Source organism: Anoplophora glabripennis, unplaced genomic scaffold (genome assembly GCF_000390285.2).
Source record: "Anoplophora glabripennis isolate ALB-LARVAE unplaced genomic scaffold, Agla_2.0 scaffold1744, whole genome shotgun sequence".
Classification (NCBI taxonomy): domain Eukaryota; kingdom Metazoa; phylum Arthropoda; class Insecta; order Coleoptera; family Cerambycidae; genus Anoplophora; species Anoplophora glabripennis.
Genome location: NW_019417832.1, coordinates 17,443 through 36,094, shown reverse-complemented (window position 1 = coordinate 36,094; position 18,652 = coordinate 17,443). Strand labels below are relative to the sequence as shown.

General features: G+C 31.9%; 1 protein-coding gene across 2 annotated transcripts; it reads left to right on the top strand.

The window, feature by feature from the left end:
• The first annotated feature begins 672 nt into the window (after window positions 1-672).
• Window positions 673-11,181, top strand: LOC108915516 (sex-lethal homolog). Of its 2 annotated transcripts, none has more exons than XM_018721570.1 (6): window positions 673-746; window positions 1,016-1,046; window positions 1,107-1,414; window positions 1,467-1,664; window positions 1,720-1,877; window positions 10,463-11,181. In XM_018721570.1, exons 2-6 carry the CDS (start codon window positions 1,017-1,019, stop codon window positions 10,612-10,614), a joined length of 846 nt encoding a protein of 281 aa, XP_018577086.1. In that variant the 5' UTR covers window positions 673-746; window position 1,016; the 3' UTR covers window positions 10,615-11,181. The 2 variants fall into 2 exon arrangements, with proteins under 2 accessions (XP_018577086.1, XP_018577087.1); XM_018721571.1 differs by having other exon boundaries at window positions 9,428-10,584.
• Window positions 11,182-18,652: the final 7,471 nt, after the last annotated feature.

The window sequence follows — 18,652 nt, the reverse complement described above, 5'->3', positions numbered from 1 at the left end:
GTTTTAAAATAAAAAAGTATCCTCTACGACCAACAGGAGCCAAGATAAGATTTTTTTTAAATCGTAGCTCAATTGTTTATAAATATTAAGACTTGAATTTTTCGCAAAATACAGTTTACGACGTAAACTACGATTTCCCATGAATTGCATTGAAAAATGTGGAAAATTAACGACTCACGAGCCCTTTAAAGAGAAGATACTCGCTAAGTAAACTGTCCGGCGGCCGGCGGCGTGGTGCTGGCGGAAGCTCATCCAAGCGGTCGCGCGCGCAAGAGAAGTTCATTCCAAAATTTAAATTGATGCGCGCTGTAAATTTTGCAATATCTCGGCTTCTATTAATCGTAGATGAATAGAAGCCGAGGGTTTGGGTACTCGTTCTCTCTCTCTTTACTCGTTGGGAAGGATATTTATATATCCTTGGGGAAAAAGTTGCGGTAGCCTGCACGAGACAGAACGATAAGTACCCAAACTATCTCTTTCTCTCTCTGTCGCTCGTCTACTACACTCTCGTCGTAAGCGTGCTAACGTGCTTCCCCCACGTTGTATATGCTGTAAGGTTTAACTAGTAAACGTGACTTACTGAACACACTCCTGCTCAGCTTCCCAAAATTGAAGTAAGCATGCGTATTTTAATATTCTTTGAGCATGCGTTTTTTTATTTTCAAACTGGATCAAGTTTGTTGGTTTGCCTATTTTAGCGTTTAGTTTTCTTCTGTTTTGTTTTCACTTCATTCTTTACAGTAAAGGTAATGTCACATTAAAATTGCGTATTATATTACCAAAAAGTAAAATTAGAATCCGATTTCTTGTGTGTGGTTTCTAATATACCAGTTATTTAAATTACCGGCTAATTTAACCTCGTTCATTTAATGTATTGCAAAAAGTTGACATGTTTGTGTGGTTATGATAATTCACTAGCTTACTTTTTCTTATGAAAATTTGAAGCAGTTGATATTGTATACTATTTGGAAACTGAAATATATTAAATAATATCCATATATATTTCTTTTTACAGAATGTTCGGTTCACAGTTGGGAAATTTTCCAGTGAGTACTACATTTCGTTTTACTTAGAAACTAACATTTGAAATTATGTCATATTTACAGTTTGCGGCTTCCACAAACTACAATGAGGAAGAATCCGGTGTTAGTGACCGAGGCATGGATGTAAACAATGGAGCAGGAGATAGCAATCATTTCCATTGTGATAAAACAAAACTAATTGTAAATTACATACCTCAATTTGCTACCGAAGATGATTTAGCTCAAATTTTCACGCCAATCGGGAGAGTAGAGAGTATTAAAATTATGAGGGATTTCAAAACTGGTTACAGCTTTGGATTTGGTTTTGTTAAATACTCTACTGTGGAAGAGGCCGCAAAGGCCATTGAAGTATTAAACGGATTTAACTTTAGGTATTAAAACTTAGTAATAGTAATTGTCATCTTTAATTTGACATTGTTTTAGAAACAAACGTTTAAAAGTATCATACTCCCGACCCCCGGGAACTGACATGAAAGATTCTAATTTGTACATTACAAATTTGCCAAAGGATGTTACAGAACAGGATGTTGACAATTTATTTAAGGATTTTGGAGAAATCGTACAACGCACTGTACTAAAAGACAAAATTACCGGTCTTCCAAGAGGTGTTGCGTTCGTCAGGTAATTACTATAGTTACATTTTTGTCTGCTTCGAATAAAGTTACTTTTGTTTTAGATTTTCGAAAGGGGAAGAAGCACAGGCAGCCATTGCTAATTTAGATGGAAAGCTGTTGCAAAACGCGATGCTACCGTTAAGCGTTAGGGTGGCAGAAGACCACGGCAGGCAAAAAGCGCAGTACTTAGATTGTTGGAATTCAATGGCTTTTAACAGGGGTAAGAGAAGAAGATATTAATAATAAGACGTGTATTTTAATGAATCTGTAATTAGCGCTACTAATGTTTGATGTTCTACTACTTTGTATAATAGGTTTATCTTGTGCGCAGATCACGATATTTAAATGAATAAGTTTTATGTATATACACATTGTATGCTCCACAATTGAGTTTACGTAAGGTGTAAGGAGACACTAATTAAATCCATATTTAAGGGTTTCGTTTAATCTGCTAAACAAATATTTTTGTTTATAGTTATCACAAAATATCAATTCACATAATATCATGTTGCTAATAAAATTAATGAATTGCACATAACAATTATGAATTTAATATAAAATCTCACATTTTTTTCATTGAATTTTTGCCACACTAAATAAATTTTACAATAGTAGGGGAGCCCAAGAGGGGATTTTGGGATTTACTAAAGCGCGGCAGATTAACATATGGGGGGATACCTCCACCATATCTAAGTCCTCTATATAAATCTGCGTGGGTAGGGCAGCCAACCAGAATAGTAAAAAAAATCGATAGTTGGAAATACTCGAGCACGTCAGATTAAGGTATGATGGGTTAATTACATGCTAAAAAGTGTGCATTTCAATAATCTGACGATTTGAGCGAGACTTAAGGCAGTCGGAAGGTCACAAAGTTGCAAGAAAAAAAACGTCACCTCGACATTCTCGAGCGCAATCGAATTTTTTTTATTTTGAAGGAAATACAAGGATAACGAGAAACATATAATCTGCCGATTTCCACAAGCCGAAGTAACAAAAATCGTTAATAAAGTTTAGCGCGAGCAGCTGCAGGGAAATATGTATTCCCCACTTCGCGCCTCTCACTCCCTTTCGCTCTTTCTCTATCTGTGACTCTCTCGCACCATCCCCACACGCCAGCCATCATGCCATCACAACTATGGCACTATGGTAGTATTGCATGTACAGGGTGTCCCGAAATTAATGCAACAAAACTTGGTCACAAATTATTAAGACAAATTTAGGGGACCCGTATTTTTTATTTTTGCCAAGTGCCTCTTTCGAAATTAGAGCCCCCTGAAGTCCGCTCCTAAGAATAATCTTTTTTTAATATCTCTGAATCACTAAATTTGGTACACAGGGGTTTTATGACGTGGAATCTTAATTTTGTAAAGTTATTACCCATCAAGAAACCGATAAAAAAACTTTAAATATATAGTTTTTTTTTTAACCTCCACCATAAATTTTTTTTTACGTCTATCATTTGTAATTTTATCAGAGAAAGAGATTGTCGAAATAAACTTTTTTTTACAAATTTCATCAAAATTTGTTATTTGTTTTTATCTGCATGCTATTTTTTGTGCATTTTATTTGTCACATTCAGTGATTAAAAAAAAATAATGAAAAAAAATTTTTTTTCAAACCGTCAGATTAAGAAAACCCCTGCAAATAATCGTCAGATTATGGATCAGCATGACCAGGGCATCAAGCTGAACTGTCTATATGAAAATCTGACATGCTCGAGTATTTCAAAATGGTGATTTTTTTTGCATTTTCAAAAAGCTGCCATGAATTTGCGTCACATCCGAATCATCAGTCTTTTGAATGGAAGCTTCGTTCGGGTTCACTTAACATCTCTGAATGTCTGACGCGCTTGAGTAAATTTATTTTTTTCTCCATTTTTAACCTTTCCGTAAGGCCCCCCCACCATCCAAATCAGCAGATTAACATATCTCCGTCACCGGAGACACGTAGGGCATATACACTATCAATCACTGATGCGCTCAAGTATTTCCGTGTGACTGTTTCTTTTTACATTTTTGAAAGCCTTTAGACGCTCCCCCCATTGGTGAAAGGGTATTACATCATATAACCTTTTTTTCTTTCTACCATCTAATCTTCAAAATGCAATAGGTCCCCACGACGCTCGAGTAAATTCTCGTTTAGCATCGTGGGCTCCCCTATTACAGTAAATTACCCCCAAAATGCCAAAAAGATTCAGCCAATGCAATTGTGTGACTGATTCATTTTTTTTTTCTCCATGAGAATGTTTATAGTATTTCGACTCAATTATCTTGATCAAACCCTTCATTTTGATTTTTTGCAAGGTGAATGAAACTGGGAATAAATACAACTGTTTCCAATCCCTGTTTATAAGAATGTAATTATTTTTGTTAGTGCATAATAGGCTACGGGTGGTCCAAAAAAAAAATACTAATTTCACACAAGCACCGAAATTACCAATTTTGGTTGTGAGGCTATCAAACATCCTCCTTTGTTCAGACATGCCTTTTTTTTAGCCATTGTCCTGTATACAGGGCAATTCCAAATAAAGTGCAAAATTTTATGTGATTCTATAAAAATAATCATACGAGCCCAGTGACACTTTTTTGAAATCTTGTTTTTATATATTTGTATATACAGGGTGATTTATTAACAATGGAAAATCCAAAAGCTGAAGATACTACACGTGAAATCGCACAAACTTGCCTTATCCAAAAATTGATAGTTTTGGAAATACAGTGTTCAAAGTTAAATTTTAAGATTATTCTGAAAATATGTAGGTAGGAACTTGAAAATTTGTAAAACTATATTTTTTTAAACGACGAATAAGATGCGTGATGCAATTTGAGCGTTGCTCATAGATGGCACTACTTACGACCAATTTTACCGAAAATTTAGTTAATAACTTTTTACCATATATATCTTCAGCTTTCGGATTTCCCATTGTTAATAAATCACCCTGTATACAGTGTGGAACAGCCAAATGGAAAAATTCAGTATCTCAATTATAGTTCATATTTATAAAAAATCCTGGACCCGTCGATTTTGGATTCTAAAATGCTATCCTACAACGTAAAAATTTCATCCCTAAATTCAACCCCCTTCGAGTGGCAGTTGCAACCCCTAAATTTTTTAATGAGAAGTAGGGGTTTGTGATACCTCGTTTGAAAGGTTTTTTCATTCTTTATTCAAATATGCTTACGTAATTTTAATACTTACAATGATTGCATAAAACATAATTTTGTTTACCTACGACAACCTCGAAAAATGCTAATTCAATCGTAAACAGCTCCACTTTATACAGAATTTTATTTTACATTGACTGCTAGGCAACAAATGCAATAAAATATATTTTGAGTTTGGTCTGATGTTGTATACCACAAAAATTAAGACAGCTTAGAGAATTATCCGAGGCCGGAATAATAAAATATCATCAGTTTCTGTCAACATTTTTTACATTATGGGTAATTTCGTAATAATTTCCAATAAATTTGCTAATTAATGTGGAGAATGATAGGGGTATTGTCTTAAAATGGACACATCCAAACATAACAGAAGCAGGAAAATTAACATTAAATTTATTATAAACTAATGTAAAAAATTAAAGTCAAAAGAATTTCCGAAATTTTTCTGTGATTTTTGACAGACTGTATTTAGGTAAAGCATTTTGAAGCTCTAAGATTCTAGTTTTTAGATCTTTCGGTCGAAATTTTTTAGGAGCTACGGTTATCATGCATTTCTAAGAAATAGCACGACAAAAAAATCCGTCCACGGACTTGAAAAAAATTTTTCAGCTAAGGCATTGCATGAACCAGATAGCTTGTTTATTCAGCTTCAGTTACCTTTTTTTAAATTTCAATATGCCCATTTTTCTTCGAAAGATCGGACTTTTAATGGAAAAGGATCCTTTTGTCTTCAATCATCGATGTCTCGGCGACAAAAAAAAAAAAGCGTACAGAGAATTGAAGGACAGTTTCGAAAACTGGAATAAATTTCCTATAACAATTTTTTTTTATCTTTTACACAAATTTTAAAAAACAGGAAAAAAGGGTAATTTATAGTTTTTTAGAAAGTTGACGGCTAAATTAGAAATAATAATAATACTAATATAATAATAATAATTATATATAATAATACTAACAGTATAAAAAATAATTCAGAAAATTTTAGAAATTTTTGAAGTTTTCAAAAAATTTACAAAAGGTATGTTAAAAGACCTTCAAATGTTGATAATCTATGCTTTTCCATTAATTACCAAAAAGGAACGTGGCTGGAAATCCACGGCAGCCACTATCAGGGAATTGAACTTGAATTGAAGTCAGTTAATGAATAGATGAGTTGCTTTGCACCAATGTTTGTAGAACCAGCAGTGGGTTGTAGAGAAAGTATAGTATGCAAGGAACACCTATAATAATTACAAACTTTGGCAGCAAAATAATCCTTATTTTGTGCTTGTTGCATAATATATTATTTATGTTCTGCTGTCCAGCTTCATTTATAATGCAACATATAAACTTACCTATTTTTAAGGGTTGCTCCAAAAACACTAAATGATTTTTTTCTTGGAAACGGCTAGTACCAACTTGGAACAAAAGAACATTTTTGAAAATTTTTTCATGGGCTACTATTACTGTTTCGTTTTGAAAAACTGCAAATAACAGTTATCAATTTTTTAGTCAACAGGATTTTTTGTCTTCATGTTATCAGTAATAATTATATCGAATATGAAAAAAATTGACAAAATAACATGGAGGTTATGTCCGTTAATATCGAGTTTTCGAAAAAGTATCATAGGGACTTGCACCATTATTTTTATTGATAGAAATACTTCTTAAATTGTTTGCACTTTATTAAGAATCACCCAGAAAATGTCCTCTTCGGCGCAAAAAGTGAAAAGTCAGTAAAACAAAACTACAAATTGCATTATTATTTGAAATGTGTAGGTTATGATTTTCAAACACTTATTGAATGTGATTCAAGTTGATTAAACAAATTTGGAGGATAAATAGAATTTTGAAAATTGTCATAGTATCACCCTCAGATTTTTTTATAACTAGCGATACTCCAATGCATATGAATCCACAATCGATTGTTCTTTCGTGGTATCTGTGATATTACAGATCTCTCTTTATCGGTGTAAGGCATATAATCAAATTCAAATGAGTGTAATCCCTTTGTAATAATAATGATAATAATAATAATAATACCTCTCTTTCTAATTGTAAGACTTAGATCAGTAGTTGGCAACCTGTATGGGAGTTGGGGACAGCATATTCTGAAACGTATTGGCTCCAGGAACTTTATTCCATCCTATCATACCCTTGGTGAGGGTGCCTAACATTGATTTAAAGATCAACCTCTTAACTAACAATTCCATTCTATTGTAGGCACTTTAATATTTTTCACTTACGACTCGGTGTTCTTGGATAGAGAATTGGCCATCGAAAGTGTAATAAGTTTTTTTTGTGAAGAGCATGTTAAGTAGAAGATATTGGTTGTGATAAATATTATGATTTAAAAGTATTAAAATTATTTAGAGAATTCATTATTGTAGGGTTGTTATTAATAATTTGTTGACAACCAACTACATACTAGGCTAATGACCAATCACAAAGCATTTAAATCTTTATAATTCAAGTTATTGTTCAAAATTCTAAGAATCCTCAAAATTTGTTTATTAAACACTGATTCAGTGGTATTTTAATTTTTTATTATGTAAATATTTAATTTTATTATTTAAAATAATTATGAAAATTTTGTTTGAAGAATATATTTTTTTACAAATATATATTATTTTCTGTTATGCTTAAGCCAGCTCCAGATGATGCGGTCACTTACCAAATATTTGTGAAATGTAAATAAATGCCTTATTATGTGGACGTTGCTTAGAGATACATTTGCTGAAACTATATAAACGGTGTACCAACAAAATATAGTTCGGTTTATTTTCACAAACTGGAATTTGTAGTTTTTCTACGTTCGTAAAAATAGTGGCAATTATACACAAACGTTTGGCATGCGGACAATTAGTAAGAATACACACTTTGCATAGAACATGAGGGAATATTAGTGCAAATATTTACCATCTGCTCATGTATTACACTTCACACTATAGATTTTAACCAAACAGTGCAAATATTTGATATGTTTATAATGGACAAGTGACCACATCATCTGGAACTGGCTATAAAGCTCTGTAAGTAAAAAAGGGAACTTAAATGGCGACAAGGGACAAATGACATCATTTTAGATGTTGATGTAACATAAAAGTGAGAAATTTCTAAAAAATAAACCTTGGTAACCAAAATTAATACGTTTCGGCCTTGCTGTGGAAAATTAGTGAATAGTTGTCAAAATGATCCAATCCAACTTGTCTATGGACCACCTGGTGTATAGGGTGACAGCCAAGTAGCTTGCGGATAATCGGTTTATAGTTAATCTCTCTTAAAATTTGTCCGAAAACTATGAGCAAAAAAATTAGAAAAATTTCTACTCGTACAAATAATGGTCAAAAATAACTTTTTAAAAAACTCAACATTATGAGTTACATAACTTCAAAGTTATTTTATTTTAATTATCATTTTCCATAATTTTTTTCGATTAAGCAATTTATTTCATATTTGATACTTATAATTGATAAAAAATGTGAAAAAAAAATCAAGATTCTAAAGCTCTGAATGGCTCTTATTGATTGGAAAATTGTCCCAGTAATGCTTTGTAAGTTATAATTCACCCTCACTCAAAACATGTCAGTAGATAGTCATGAATTATCTTACATAGGGCATACTGATGAGAACTGTCAAGTTCGAAACTGGTATATGTCTAGTGATTCTCCTGACAAATGATCGGGGCTGTAGTCCGCAGAGTAGTTGTTTCCCACAATATAATAATGTCTAAAGGCACAGAGTCTATTTTGCTTTGTTGTTGATTTTTATTGGAAAACAAAATGAAGTTTATGTTGTATTAGGTTAGGTCAGGTTTGTTTGTTTCTACATATGTGTTGCATAAACGACCTAGATCATAAAAAATTATCTTTGGCATACGTCAGATAAGAAACTAGCATGCGAGAAGTCTCGAAGTAAAGTGGATTTGGTGTCTATAGACTTAGGCAAACAAATAGTTAAATAGAAAATTGATCATGCTGTTTTATCTCTGATTTTTCAAAAGATTACTCATCTTTTGTTCCAAATTGTTTGCAACCAGGTTTTCTATGAAATCCCTGTAAATTATTTTTAATTTATATATTTTGTAAAGTAATCAATGTAAGATAATCAAGACCATTTGAAAGATTTGCTTACAATAATAATTATATGAACCATATATATATTTTTAATTCAAATCCTCTGTTTATACTACAAAAGATTTAAATGGTGTCAAAACTGTATCAAATTTGAAAAAAAAATCACTTAACTGAAATATTAACACAAATAAATAACTTTGTTACATAACTCAATTTGTACTCAGCAAATAAGTATCATAGGAGCTTGTGCTATTATTTTTGAGAATAGAATGACCCAAAGTTTTTTTGCTAATAATTTTAGACACTGTTTCGATTACCTATTAGTTATTTTTTTATTTGGTCATCATTATTAGTGATCAAGAAATATATATTTTAATAATAAAAATCTATGATAAAAAAAAAATTAATTTTACACATAGTATTTTTTGAGCTTGAACACTGGTTTTTACATTAACTTAAAAAATATGGACAGTTGCTATCCCTTTGAACAGTGTCTAAATAATGTTAAATTTGAATTAGGTTGTTTAAATTAAAAAATACTTTCTCCACAGGTGCAAAACTTAATAGAAAGATGTAAAAGTCACAACATGGCAACAGATCTGTTCAAAGAGACAGTATTTTTAGGGTTATCACTTATCAATTTGTTAAATTACTGTGTAAAATTAAACTGTAAGAAAATGTGTATTTTTAAACTAACTTCACTGATGCTTCCTATGCTCTACATAGAATTTCATATTACCTTTATTCAAAAAATAATGGTAGTTTTTATATTTCATTTTTATCGATTTAAAATTTTCTTTGAAAGAACAATAAGTATAAAGTGTTTAATTTTCCTCAATGTATATATATATATTTATTGAGTTTACTCATAAATTGTATTTTTATGAATTATTGTAATTAACAGCAACAATGATTAATATAATGATGTCAAGCTTTTTGTAACTCCAATGATACAGAAACTTCATAAATGTTTACAATCACGTGACGGACGAGCTTAGGCACCCAATAGTGTAGTACTGATAACAAAAAGTCCCTAAATCTTGGCATCACCAATTTGATTAATTTACAATGAATAATGACAAACCATTACGTCTACACTCGAGATAATGCGATTACTGATTGGTTGAGGAAAATCTCGTGAAAAATTACGCCAATCACTAGCGTGTAAAACCGAATGTTGTGTTTTAAATATAATTTAGTAATTTTTAATTTTACCAAAATTTAATTGCCAACATGAAGGAAAAAAATTACTGGTCAGGTGGCTTGTAATCATTTATGAAGGCACTGTATTTGCCACCAAAGGTATTGAATGGATTCAGTTTACTTGGTGAAGATTCTCTTATTAACAAATGCTCATATAGATGAGTTTTTCATGCATAATAATTACCATGTGCAAATAATTTTCTTAATTTCGTCAGAAATCATTTTAGTATTCATTCAAAAATGTGTTACGAAAACGGGAACACTATGTTAATCATTGTCATTGGCAGTGTTAATAGATTATAGTATATTTGTTTATTCTAGTAAAATTAGTGCTCTAAGGAAAAATAGTCAAACTATTTTGAGTCTGAATTTATTTTTCTTAGGATATTCCCATTTAAGAGGAGTAATGCCTTTTAGAGAAATCAATACCCCTAGAGGAAATATTCAAAGTCGTTTTGGCAGGTACCCGCATGTACATAATATGAGAAATATGGGGGCAGGGGATACCTTTTTTCAAAACCCATTTTATTACTAAAAGATGCCTTTGCGTGGACAGAAATAACAATTTTTGTTTTACTTTTAAAGTGCAATTCGTCTGCAGTCAACTTATTCGTATTAAATAATTAATGTGTTTCGTTTTTTTAGTTGTTTTTTGTTCTTTAGTTAGTTTGTTAAAAAAAATGTGTTATGTTTTGTTTCGGTTGATTGTAGACGAATTGTTATATTTTTTAATTCAATGCCTAGAAGACTGTTTTGTTTGTTATTTTTATTGAAAGATTATTTATATTTTATATACAACTTTTCTACAATTTTATTGTAAGGCTATTTAAAAAAATCCAATGACATGGATTAGGTTTTGTTTAAATAGCATATAATTTAATTATTCGCGTAGATATTTTCATTTACACGATGCTTAAATGGAACGAGTTAAGTATGGAATAAAATTATTTTTTAAACATCATTTGAAAACATAATCGTATTTATGTATTTATTGAATTTCTTGCAACTTTGTGTAGATTATTACATATTGTTAACCACGTTACTAATTCTTGTATAATTTTATTTTATATGTAGAAAATGTTAAATATATTATTTTGTTGCACTTTGTTCCTTTTTTTCTTATTTATACCTACTTTTTCTTAAAATAATCTTATTTGAAAAATACAAAAAAATTATTTTTATATTTTCCAATGTATTTCACTTTTGAGTATTTATAGTTGAGAGATTTTGCCGTTTCTTTAAATTTTGGAGCATTCATTCTATATACATATTATGTATACAGGGTGATTCACAACTTATCTAAAATAATTTGGGAATAGATGCGTCATGCGTCAATATCATAAAAAAATTGCAAAATCCAGTTTCCCAGAAAAAAGCCTTATTTTCACCTTTACATTGATGGATACTGTAGTCTCTAGCATCATTCGCGTTGTACGCTGTGCGCAATGCATTCTTTCTCCACGTGGCCTCAGGCGATTCCGATTCTGAATATTGAAATCCGATGTTTTATGTTTTTGCGAGTGTTTACATTAGTTTTTCAAGTGTCAAAAATGTTTACATGTATAGCAACTGGGGATTGACGAATATTATTTTTATGGTGAAGCAAGACAATATTTGTGTTAGTTCATAGAATCTGGGTAAGACGAACCCAAATGTGTTTACAGTCGGTGGAAAATTTTGAACAGTTGTAACATCAGGTATGTCAAATTATTTTATTAATTAAAATCAGGAATTAATTTTAGTAATTAATATTAACAATAGTTGTAAAAGCAGTTGAATTTGCCGATATAAAATAGGCGTTATAAAATTTTACTTATTTCTTTCTATTTTTTATTACACTTTGCGGCCGTACTGGTCGCTGACTGCATGCTTTATCTTACTCAAGGTCAGATTTTACAGTGGACCAGTTTTCAGTGCTATGCAGAAGTGTTTAAATCATTTTCGAACTGCCCTTTTTGTTTTTTTTTTACAAAATTGTATTTTTAAGTCTACATTAATAAATTTTTCTTTGGATAAGTTCTGAGTCACCCTGTATAGTGACATTAAAGTATACTAACACAAGTTAATTTTTCTTTACAAACATGACTTGTGCAAAGTATGTCATTTTATCTGACAGCGTCGACTAAAACACCCTCTACATATGGATGGTTGAAGCTGTCTCACACACTTTAGATAATGGCAAGTATTATAAATCATATCGTTTCTATAGATGGTTTAGGCAAATATCCCACAGACAAATAGTCAAGTGACCTAAGAAGTCAATCACTGGCTGATTTCTTAAATAACTTGTTCGTTTTATTTTAGGTAGAGTCTACTGTTTTTAAGAGTGATTCGATTTTGATTTCTTTCAAAAGTATGCAAAACTTTTATTGCAGGTTATAAAAAGAAATTTAGGTCGAATATGCCAGTGAGGTAAACGAGAACGGAAAAACGCCAATGATGATAAAATGTAATTAGGTGTCAAACGATTGACTACGTGATAAAATATTTTTCCAGTGTATTTGCCGAATTCACCCTGTACCAGTATAGCTGTGTTGAAGGTTTCCTTGAAATTTGTAAGTAGAGATCATTGTATTTCATTATGGTTGTATTTCTATAAAATTATTATTTTTTCTTTTTTTAATTACAGATTTATACTTCAGCAATGACGTCAAGATAGTTTTTATTCAAATATAAGTTTAGTGTTTTTTTTTTAATCACGTCTGTATGTTATTAAATAAAAGTGCATTAGTTTATTGTAAAAATTTTTTGTCTATCCATAAAGTGAATGATTTTTTAATTGTTATTATTACGTCTTTTTAAAATTTTACATAAACTGGTACGCTTTAATGTAATTATGTATCCCAATTAATAATTAAATGATGACATGAATCAAGAAGCAAATATATCTCACCTATACTATTCACTCCATGTCTGTAGTTAAAAACATTAATAATTATGATCATCAGTAGGCTCACCTATGGCATACTGATGAGAACTAATAAGTTTGAAACTGATATGTGTCGGATGGTTGAGCTGACAAATGATTATAACTGTTTGCTACCTACAGGGTGTAACTTTAAGTGGAGGGTCAGTTTTTTATGAGTCATAGTATATGTTCCCCTGAATACAAACCTGAATTTTTTTAATCAAATAAGTAGTCGAGTTATAATTAGTTTTTTAAAATGCACGTTAATACTTATGTATGCCACCACTGTAATACTCATGTATTACAAATAGGTGAATTGTAGGCAATTTACAGTGCAAGTGAAAGGAGATAGTGCGGGTCAACGATGACGAAGCGAAGGTGATCAGTTGTTGTTCCACATTTGGACACAGTACTTCTAACTCTGAATTTGAATGTTTTTCACCACTGGAAGCCATCAACAGACTATTTATTTTTATGTACTTCATTTATTTTCATTTCATTTCCTGATTACTGCTCGATTTTTTCCTAGGTTACTTGCTAAATACTGTTTGAGTGGCGAACACCCACTTAACAAAAGTAACTCGTGGCAAATGGTGTGGAATTGTAAGTGACTTAAGCGCGCCGTTATTTGAGGACTAGCTTGTCCAGTGGTGGGGTACGAAAATTACTAAAAAAAAAATGTTAAAATAAAATAAGTTTTTACGACGGAATTTAAAAAAATAAACTAACGATTCGTGTTTCTAAAGGTCAAAGGAAGCCTCTGTATAAATATGACCCCCAATTCAAAGTATTATGTTATTGAAGGTACCTATAAGTGAATGCTGACCTCCAGTGTAGATGTATCCCGCAATATCGTATTAAAAATCGGTTTGCCTAGTTGGCTTGAGATCATGCTCACATAGTATCTATAAAATTGTAGGTTGCCTTTGCCAGTTTGGCCATATTGAAGGTTTTTTTTTACCTTATATTTCACCTATACTCCATGTCTGTAATGTTAGCATATTAAAAATACCTGAATCATTCGTCACCTACGGCAATACTACTGAAGTGAAGAGTTCAAAACTGGTATACACTGAGCTCGTAAAGTTTGAAATAAATTCGATAAATCATTTGGTGGGTTTTGACAGGAAATCCTCGGACATGTCAACTTTAATTTATAAAATGTCACTTTTTTCAGCCATCGACTTTTTTTTTTTGTTTGTTTTTGACGTCATCGGCAATTTTTTTAAATGGCAACCCATATTTTTTTCCACGGATTTCGATAGAGCACATTTTTCTGAGTAAGAATATGTCAAAAACATATGACCTTCAAAATGGAAGTTTTCAAGATATTCGGTTCAAAAGTTTCAAGAATGCATTATACAAGCGATGACAAAATACTAATCATTTATCAAGGAAGCGCTGGAAAAATTACAGTTTTGATAGTTGTCAGAATTTTGAAGTTTGTCCTCGCAAGTTTGTGTTTTATTTTAAGTTAATTAATCATTATTCTATCAGAATTCATTTTATTTGAAAATGGTTCGTCGTTTGAGTGAAAGGGAAAGAATCGAAATTTTGATGATGATCGGTTACGGGGACAGAGCTCGCACACAAGTAGAAGTTTGCCGTTTATTTAATAACAAATATCCAAACAGAGAACCAATTACACAGTCCACGGTTAGTAAAATAGAGCAAAAGTTTTTAGAAATGGGTCATGCGAGAGATCGCCCTAGAACGGGTCGTCCACCAGTACAAGATGTTAAATTAAATGTTCTACTAGAGGTTCAAGAAAATCCCCATTTACCCACCCACCAAGTGGCGGCAAACAACGGAATAGCCCAAAGCTCCGTCTTAAAATATTTGAAATTGTACAAATGGCATCCGTATAAAGTGGTTTTGGTCCAACAATTAAACGAAGATGATCCTGACCGTAGGTTACAGTTTTGTGAAACCATGTTGCAATTGATGACGACGGATTCTTACGCAATATTGTTTTTCTGATGAGGCTACCTTTTATCTCGACGGCACAGTAAACCGGCAAAACTGTAGATATTGGTCTCCTGAAAATCCACACTGGAAAATGGAAACTCGTAGTCAGTTTCCACAAAAAGTTAACGTTTGGGCTGGCCTTGTTGCTAACCGCATTTTGGGTCCATTTTTCATTGAAGGCGCATTAACAGATGAAAAATATTTTGAATTTTTAAGACGATTTAGTCCCTGCATTTGTGGTGCTTTACCCAAATGACGTAGATCCTGATCTGCCCAATAACACAATATGGTACCAACAAGACGGTCCACCTCCTCATTTTGCAGTGATCGTTCACGAATAAACCCAATATTTGCTAACCGTTGGATTGGTTGAAGAGGAACTATCGAATGGCCCCCTAGATCTCCGGATCTCACTCTCCTAGACTACTTTTTATGGGACTATTTAAAGAGCAAAGTCTACTTCAATAGACCAAATACCATTGAAGAATTAAAGGACAGAATTCGCAATGAAATTCGAGCCATTCAACCCGATATTCTTCATAAGGTTCTGCAGGAGTTTCAGTGGCAACGGGATATTGCCAAGAAGTGAATGGAAGTCACTTTGAAAATTTCCTCTGATTTTCTTGTTTACTTTAATTATTTATCATTTGTACAGAAACCTTTTTTCATTTGTTAAAATTGTTGATTATTACTTAAAAAATTAAACAAATTGCTCCTAAAATCTCTTAAAATGTTCGATGAGCTATTAAAAAACTTGACCCACTCGAAACCTTGTATATGGTACATCCTTGAACCTTTAGAACCTAATAGACAGTTTAAGTTATGTATCGGACATAAAGTATACGTAGAATTTGACCGTAGCACATGCTCAAATTAGTATCATGATCATCTACAATCAACTTAAACTGTCTATTATCTCGAAAACTTCCATCTTGAAGGTCATACGTTTTTGACATATTCGTACTCAGAAAAATGTGATCTATCGAAATCCGTGGAAAAAAATAAGGGTTGCCATTTAAAAAAATTGCCGATGACGTCATAGCTCAAAAACAAACAAAACAAAAAAAAAGTCGATGGCTGAAAAAAGTGACATTTTATAAACTAAAGTTGACGTTGTTAGACCTGAACTTCCCTTTAGTATAAAAAGAAGGTGCTGGTCTAAGCGTGGGTTCTTTGCATTTATGAAATAAAACTCCTAGGAGAGTAAAAGAACAATCTTTATTTACTACTGGGGGTAGGATTGGTTCTGACGGAGCTTTAAGGTGAACCGTGATCCGAACAGATCAAGTGTTCTATTATAACCGTGATCTATGGTTNTGAAAAACTCTTGGGTTTGAATCGGACCAATAGCGGCAATTTGACGATTTACCGTCCCGTTCAATAAAAAACTGCATTCATCAGAAAAACAGATGTTAAAAAGGAACTGTGTCCTCCTTTAATCTAAAATTGACGGGTCTGAGCGCTTTTCTATAATTTTGACGCAGTTCCTAAAAATGGCTCTGTTTCGTTTTCATTTGGCCACCCTGTATAAACATGATCCACAAGGTCTTGCAATAACAGACGATCAAGTCATATTCAAGAACAATTTCAAGTCGTCAGCAAACATAAGATGATTTGACTTTAATGTTAGGGATATTTAAGTCATTTACAAATAATATAAAAAGGATTGGCCCCAAGTTAGAGCCATGAGGTACTCCTGATGCCGAATTAAAAGTATTCGACTTGAAACCATTAAAAGAGACATACATTTTTTGATGATTGAAAAAAGAGTTGAAACTATTTTGCAACTTAAAAATCTGAAATTTACACAGGTTCGTGATAATGCCATTACCTTTCGAATAGTTTTTTACCGAATTTCGATATCTTGACTTGGTCAGAAGATATACGCGCTCGCGTTTTCGACTTTATAATTTTGCAATAGGCTGCCATTTTGAAACTGGGGGTCCGGATTGCGGGTATTTGTTGACCTCCAAAACAGTTATCTTTTCCTGTAGTTTCATCCAATTTCAGTCAAATTTGTTCTTTTTATTAAATTTTACAATTTAACTTTATTAACTTTCTTCAACAAATACTTTAAACTTTAAGTATTAAGTAGAGAACAACAAACCTAAATTCCTATTTTGAAGAACGTCTTTGAAGCTGCTATAAACATAAAAAACAGTGGAATAAGATTTTCGGGTTATTCTGTTTTTTCTTCTGTCCATATGTTATTTATTACCACAACTTTTTTATCAATTCATTTTATTTATAAGTAGAGAATCTGACAACAAAACACGCCTAATTTTCTTTTCTGTCTAAGTACAATTATACGAACGATAAAAATAACTTTCATAAATAAATAATTAGAAGATCAATAATGGTCGTCCTCGACATAATCAAATGACTCACAGGCAATCAACTGGAATTAGTTATATTTTGTAGTTTTACATATACATATAGAATGTTTCTATTCATGGAAAGACACTTTTCTCTAACGGAATTGTTTCAAATAAATATTGATGTGTATATTTGAATCATTTATCTTTAGAAATAAGACACATAAAAGCCATAAAGTAGGAGTTATTGATTCATACAAAGGTGTAGAGGTATATTTTAAGAAAATTAATAGTTGTAGTACTGGAAATATTTCCTTATGGACTTTTTAATACAAGGCCACCTTTTGTGTATAAAAGTTGGACCTGCACTCAATTTTTTGCATTTTTTCTCGAAAACGAAACGGTTTACCCAAAATAAAAAAAATTGTACTACGCGAACCAAACTATTTACTCAAAATTGGAGAGTATGTCGAAATATGATGAAAACCTTAGTAGAGTTTTTGTCAGTGGCGGCCCCTAAGGGAGAGACAGCCCCTTAAAGGGGTAACTCGGAAACAGTTTTTATTTCATAACTTTAAAATTGTTTAATATTAAATCACGAAATTTTGGGGTTGTATAACTATTTATATGCTTAATAATCGGTATAATATATAAATCAAAATTTGCTACAGGGGCGTAAAAAAATGCGGGACCATGGGGCAAATTTTACAATTTTTTTTTGTACGCAATTTTTTCTAGTTGCTGAACCGCAAATATGAAAATTTATTATATTTTGCATAAAAAAGGTAGGTACTCTTGTCAGATTCCTCTGTGTCTGAACTAGTAGCCCTATAATAATTTAGTTTCTTCTGTTTATTACAGCAGTACCTAAATTCAAATTTCTCAGATTGGAATTTTGAGTAGGTAGGTAATCTAATCAGTAATTGACATATAGTTGACACATCTGTATTACAAATAGTAATTTTCTCATGGCACAATTTGATACATTTATTTTGCAGCAGGAATTTTTGAGCAGGTAATGAATTATTGGAATGGATTTTACTAGAAAACGGCTCATGCTACTAAAAGCTAACAAGAGTACCTCTTTTATGCAAAATATGATAAATTTTCATATTTTCAGTTCAGGAACTAGAAAAAATTACGTACAAAAAAAATTGTAAAATTTGCCCATTTCCTTACGCCCCTGTAGCAAATTTTGATTCGTATATTATACCGATTATTAAGCATACAAATAGTAATATAACCCCAAAATTTCGTGACTTAATAATAAACCGTTTTCAATAATAAAAACTGTTTCCTGAGTTTCCTTCAAGGGGCCGTATCTCCCTTAGGGGCCACCAGTCACCACTGACAAACACTATTAAGCCCGAGTGTTTTACACA